The 6,362-nt window shown below is 53.3% G+C and overlaps 1 protein-coding gene across 1 annotated transcript; it reads left to right on the plus strand.

Annotated features, from left to right (window-relative positions):
• Window positions 1–853: 853 nt before the first annotated feature.
• LOC104457848 (E3 ubiquitin-protein ligase MARCH2-like) lies at window positions 854–4,205 on the plus strand (the record flags this gene model as incomplete). The annotated part of the gene is made up of 2 exons (XM_010080006.1): window positions 854–1,063; window positions 4,047–4,205. Coding segments are annotated over 2 exons (369 nt in total), but the record flags the coding sequence as incomplete, so codon positions are not given.
• Between the last annotated feature and the right edge of the window lie 2,157 nt (window positions 4,206–6,362).

Here is a 6,362-nt window from a genome sequence, read left to right on the forward strand (position 1 = left end):
AGCCCAACACTGGCCCCTTGGCTGCTGTCCTGCTTTGTCTGCTCAGGTGCAAAGCTTTCTGCTAGTTACTCAGTTTCTTTTCTGTTTTTTTCTCTCCAGTCTTGGTTTCCTAGTTGCTGAAGCCATGTGCTTTTTTCCTCTCTGTCATCATCTCAGTGGAAGTACCGGGTGTGTGGGTGTTTGCATTCCCCACTGATGCCCCAGTGGGTGCTGGGCTCCCCGGTGAGCGGCACTGACACGGCTCGCTCGAGCCCCAGGGACAGTGCCAGACCCCGGAGAGCGCTCCTTCTGCAGAGCTGCCATGCACAGCCTCTCAGATGGACCTGGGAAATTCAGATTTGATTGAAATCAGGAGTGAAACCCTAAAATGCCACGATTCTTCAAAAGGAACCAGATGGCACAGCTGGATGTTGGGACATGCTCTGACGGCTTGTCCTGGCCGCAGACCCTGAAGCCTTGGTTTTCTGTGGTGCCTACAGCAGTCGCAGAGTCCTGGATATGCTTCTATTGAAGCTTAATCCAAGACCAGTCAGATCTTTACTAAACCAGGCTTCGCTGAACCAACCTTCCTCTGCCGGGTAGCTGCTGCCTGCTCCTCAGTGCTCCACTGAAGAGCCCAGGCAGCTCCTGGATTTACTACTGCCTTCCCCCGCACATATTCTTCAGTTATCTCTTCCCTTTCCCTTGCTGGTTGTTAAAAATACACGTGATGCTCTCTAGCTCTATTTTTATGAAGGTTTAAGTGTACGCACCAGGTACAGAGAGCATGTGAGAGCTTCCCAGCATAGCAGTCCTGCTTTGCTAGCGTGCTGTGCGCTGCTGACTGATGCCCTTTCTCCCTTCCTTCCTGCAGTGGCTGAAGGATCCCGGTCCCCGCAATGAGAAGAGGACCCTTTTCTGCGACATGGTGTGTTTTCTGTTCATTACTCCTTTGGCGGCGATCTCCGGCTGGCTGTGTCTGCGCGGAGCCCAGGATCATTTGCAGTTCAACAGCCGACTGGAGGCCATCGGACTCATAGCACTAACTATAGCACTTTTTACAATCTACGTCCTTTGGACGCTGGTAAGTGTCTGCTGCCCAGGGCCTTGCTTCTGTTCGAAAGGGAGACGGAAGCGCTGGCTCACACCGTGACAGTGCAGCCAGCTGTTTCTGAATCCCCTTGGGAGAAAACCTGGGGCTCTTTCTCTTGAACATCCATTTAATTATCTTCAAATGGGAGCTGCTAAAGCTGTTGCTGAGAATGAGAAGCCACTTCCTGATCATCTGCTTTCCAGACTGACACGGGAGCAGTGTTCCCCGGGCCGTGGTACCTGGGCGCAGATGTGCCCGAGCGTGGCTGAGGCTGGGTGGGAAGGTCTGGTGCTGGGGGCAGGCAGTGCTCCAGCTGTTGTGCCTGTTCCTGTTTTCAGGAAGAAACACAAAGTTGGTACTTGGGTGGTTTAGGAGAAAAATAAAATCTGGTGAGTGACTGCTAAATAATCTGCCATCATGTACCTCCGTGCTTTGTGCTGCCCAGCACAGGTTGGCCATGCCCGAAGGAGGTGCAGACTGGGGGTCTCTATGGCCCACAACTAAACAAATTCTTTCTAAATATTTTTTAAGATGTCAGTAGCACAGAAGGGTGTGTGCAAGAAACACTCTGGCCCTGGGGAGACCTCTGACTTCTCTCTCATGCTGGGCTTTTGGAGTCCAGCGCTGAGCCGAGGCTGGGACGCCAGCCTGCCCTGCCCCACCGCTGGTGCTGCCGGCGTTGGAGGCACTGGGGTTAGTGGGAACCTGCCCTCGACACTGTCAGGGTGTTGAACTGATCCGTGCTGCGAAAGAGCTTCCTGCAGATGCCTCACTTTTCCTCTTTTTGGAATTAGGCAGCCAGGAGCTTGCAGCTTGGACCAAGCCCAGAAGAGCAGGAAAGCGAATGCGAGTTTGCTGTGCAGCATGTTGTGAGCGCTCCTGGCCCCGAGCCCCGGGCAGCAACGGGGCTGGGGAGCGGCTTCCTGCCCTGCTGCTCCCCAAGCCTCGGGGCTCCCCTGGCCCTGCTCTCTCTGGAGGCTCCCAGGCCAGGGATTTCACTCTGTTTCCCATTCAGTGCTTTTGTGTTCTGTTGCTAGGTGGGTTTCTGGGTGTGGATATGCATTTGGGCTCTGCTATTCAAAGCCCTGCACGTGCTCACGCCCTGTTGGTGCCCTTTTCCAGCTGCTTGCTGGGAAGCACCATTTGGGGGAGGGAAGAAATGCAGTTGCTGGAGGAGAAATAGCAGGACCCCAAAAAGCTGGCAGTTCTGCGGGCAGTAGAAATGCAACAGCCCATTTCCTGGCCATCTCATGCTCTGATCTCTCAGAGAAACAGCTTTTTCTGGGGCTAAGACATTTCTTGCAACTCTCCCGTACCCACTCAGGTGCTGGCAGCGAGAGCCTGGTCGGCGCTGGTGTCACAGCCCGCGGCAGCTGCGGTGCACGGGAGCTGCTGGGGAAAGTCCCCACTGCTGCGTGTACGCGCTCTGACGTGTGGCTGCATAAGGTTCATCTCTGTAGAAAGCCAAGCTAAAATTGGAAACCTTCAGAGGAAGTGCTTCCATCTTCTCTGTTCCAGGACTGGTTTGGAGGAGCTGGAAATCTGGAGGAAGCTGAAAAATGGTTTGGGTTTTTTTTGTGGAATAACAAGTCCTGACTAAAAGGGCTCTACTTCTGCTGTACTTCACATCTCCTTGAACAGAGAAGGACATGAAGTGAAGCCTCTTTATTCACATTTACCGTATTCACCTGCAATTCTTCCATGCCACCGTGGGCTGTGTGGCACAAAGGACAGTCCCGCGGGTGGGTGGTGATGGCTGTAATCAGCATGAGGATTGTGAGAGAAGCCTTGGCCAAGGTTGCATCTCCTTCCTGTGAAGCAGGAGCTTTCCTTGAGGTTTGTAGCATTAGCTCCCCATTCACACACTGTCTCTGAAGACTGGGAGATGTATTTGCTTCTTGTTTATCAGCACAAACCTTTATTCCCACAGTTGTCCCTCTTGAACAGGAAAAAGGGGAGTGCACAGATCAATAAGCTAAGTTACCTCAACACTGGGCACAGCTCCATTTCTCATAGCGTATGCCTGAGATCTATCCAAAGTAATAGGAATTCTGATTTTTCCTTGTCAGATATACTTCCCGGTCCTTCCTACTTGCCAGCTAAATGCCTCCTGTACTTTTACAAACTACAAAAGTAGGTTTTGATGAGTATTTGATTTTCTTGCTCACAATTTCTAGGAAAATAAATAGGAGGGAAATAAATGCTGGTTTTATTCCTTCCTCAATAAATTCTAGTAAAGTTTAATTTCAAAGCTAAGGAGTCAGCAGGAGCTGTGAGACAATCTGTAGCGGTGTTAATGGTTGCAGAAGGCCCCAGCAAGGAGCCCAGCCCAGCGGGGAAGCCCAGCCCGAAGTTACCCGCTCTGAAGCTGCAGGGCCAGCTCCTGCCCCCAGGCCAGGTTCAGGTCCCCACCACCCTTTGCATCCTTCCCTGGCTCCCTCCGGGTGGGCAAGTCTCCCAGGCCGCAGCGTTGTCGGAACAAACGAGTCCATCTGATGAGGAGAGGAGGCTTCTGCAAAGGGCGGAGAAGATCCAGCAGGACCTGGGGGATGGGAGGGGGCTGCTGCTGTTGGGAACCCCTCGTTATCGCTGACGAGGTGCTCGCTTCAGCCCCTGGCTGGCTGAAGGGCCAAGCTGTGGTTCCTCCCCACCACATCTCGCCAGCCTGGTGCCCAGTGGAGCAAACTGTCTCTGTCCTGGTGCTGCCCAGGAGGCGCCTTTGGCTGTGACGCGCTCAGCCTGGTGGCACCAGGAATTAATTGATTCCTGGTCAAAGGCTTGGAATGTGGGAGTGCCCCAAAGCGCCCCAGGGTCCGTGCTGTCTCCCTTGGCCGGGAGGTGCTGGTGGATAGACAAGGGACACGCGGAGAGCACGCAGAGGGCAGATGGGTGACCGCGTCGCACTGGCCCTCTGCGGGCTCCGGCACGCGTGACGGGGGTTCGATAACCAGACCCATGCGTTATTGCCCGCCAGGTTTCGTTCCGCTACCACTGCCAGCTGTACTCGGAGTGGCGAAGGACCAACCAGAAAGTCCGCTTGATGATCCCAGCCTCACGGAGCCCTCACCCCCTGCCCCACTCCCTCCTCTCCGCCAAGCTCATGAAGAAGACTGCGGATGAAACTACGGTCTGAGACGTCCCTCAGCCGCTGTGCCGCATGGCTGTGGGCTGAGGGCAGCCTGTCGGGGCTGGCAGAAGCAAAGAGGGTCGGATGTCCCCACGTGCGCAGGAAACGCGGCAACTGTGGAGGCACTAGAAAGCAATCATCCCAACCGAAGTGACTGTGCGGTCAGCACGTACTTTATACTATGGCAAACAGACAGATAATCGATGTTTATCACGTGAAATGACCCAAAAGAGCCAGATGGCAGAATATGCCTGTCTGCAGGGACACTTTCCTATAACTAAATACCATACGTGGAAAATATCTCCCCCTCTCTCTATATATATCCCTATATATAATATTATTTTTTAATGGCCATGCATATTGTGTTTCAGTCCTTTTGTGTTGATGTTCTAAGCTTCAGTATAGAAGCTGGCAGCCTGATCTCATTCAGAGGTTAAATCTATGCCTGTTCTCCAAATGAGCGTATAAAGAACACTTCTCATCGACCGTTCTTGGAAGTCTTCTTCTCCTTTGCACTAAATTGGTTTTGATAATACTGCAGCAGCCTTTCCCATTAATCTTTGGTCTCTTTTGTGGTGTTTCTGTCCTTTCTAGAAAGTTGTGTGTTTTTAATAATTATTATAATCCCAGAAGGAGTAAAATGATGTAGTACTGAATGGAGACATTTTATATTGTAAAGTACTGTAATTTTGAGAATTTCAAAATAAGTTTCAAAATGAGAAAATCTTTTCCTGTGCAGACGCGATCTCACAAAATGCTTTCCTTGCAGATCCTGGCTCATCCCCAGGACTTGGATGCACTCAGCTCTTGATGTCTCTGGCGAAGGTAGATGGGTGGTGGGAAGTGATGGCTCGTACTAGCTAAACCCATGATTGCCTTTTGCTTTTAAAAAATCCAGAAAGGAGCTTTCCTGACCCCAAAAGGTGAGAGTTAGAGTCTCTGTTTGCTGATGTCCTTTTCACCACCTTGAGGCTGGACCTCTCGTAGAATCGGTTACAGACATCCCTTAGGGGACAGGCCGTGCTCTGCAGGTCACAGATGGTCTCGGCTGTCTCTGTGCACTTTATTTGCACATTCCTCGGCAGCAGTTGGAGGAGTTCATCCCTGAAAGTGCTGCCTGCCTGTTATGGGTCCTCTAGTGAAACACCCCAACTTTGCTGGTTCCCAGAGAAGAGGCTCTGGGTCCCTCGTCCTGCAGCGCTGGCATTCCTCCTCCTCCTTCCTCCACCTGCATTTCCAGCACATCCAGCTAGCGAACCCCTCTGTCTTGGGATGCCCAGTCTGCCAAGGGTTCCCCTGACTCTGGCTTCAGTCCATGCCTCGCTGCGGCTTCCCCAGACTGCCAGACACTGCCTGTGCTTGGTGCTGTGCTTTCCTGAGCCCCGTGCGTGGAGCGGGCTGTAAGGACGCTGGTGCTGCCCCGCTGATGCTCCAGAGGTGTGTGCAGCTGCTTGGCGTGAGCCTTGGCTCTTGCTCCCGCCACGGTGAGGGTAGACAGCAGGGAAGAGGCAGGTGCCCATGTCCTTGCAGAGGGTGGTGGCAGTCACACACTGTGTCCCTCCGTTCCTTTGCTGAACCCAAGTGGATCAATCCAATGCCTTGCTAGATAAGACCTGTACTTTCTTGATTTCAAAGCAGCACGTGCCATTCCTCTCCTCTCCAGCTGCAAAGCAGGATGCTTTTCCGTTTGTGTTCCCTGACCCGGGGCTGGAAGTCACTGGTGGCATGAGCAGCAGGGGCCATGCCCTGTCCCTCCCCGAAGGATTGCTCCAGCCCTGAGGCTGCTCTGTGTCTGCTCTCCTCCTTGTCTCCTGTCCCAGGGTTCTCATGCAGCTCAGTGATAGCCCAGCACGTCTTGCAGCAACCTCTCTGCCCAGCTACGGGCTGGCCCCAGCTGGTCCCTTCTAAGCATCAGGGTCTCATTTGATCATGGGGTAAATTCTTCTGCCACAGCCTCGCTGCCTGGCTCTTCCCTTCTGCCACATACCCATGGGCACCTTCCTTTTCCCCTGTCATGCGGGGATGACTCTGCCACCGCTGCTCCTGGAAGCTCGTAGCGTAGAGAAGCTTCTTCATCCCAGCTGCAGCCCTGCTCCCTGCGCAGCGGCACCATCCTGCTGCAAACCAGCTCATGCAGCAGAGCTCCTGCACAGGTGCTGCCCC

The sequence above is a fragment of the Pterocles gutturalis genome, unplaced genomic scaffold (genome assembly GCF_000699245.1).
Source record: "Pterocles gutturalis isolate BGI_N339 unplaced genomic scaffold, ASM69924v1 scaffold46659, whole genome shotgun sequence".
NCBI lineage: Eukaryota > Metazoa > Chordata > Aves > Pterocliformes > Pteroclidae > Pterocles > Pterocles gutturalis.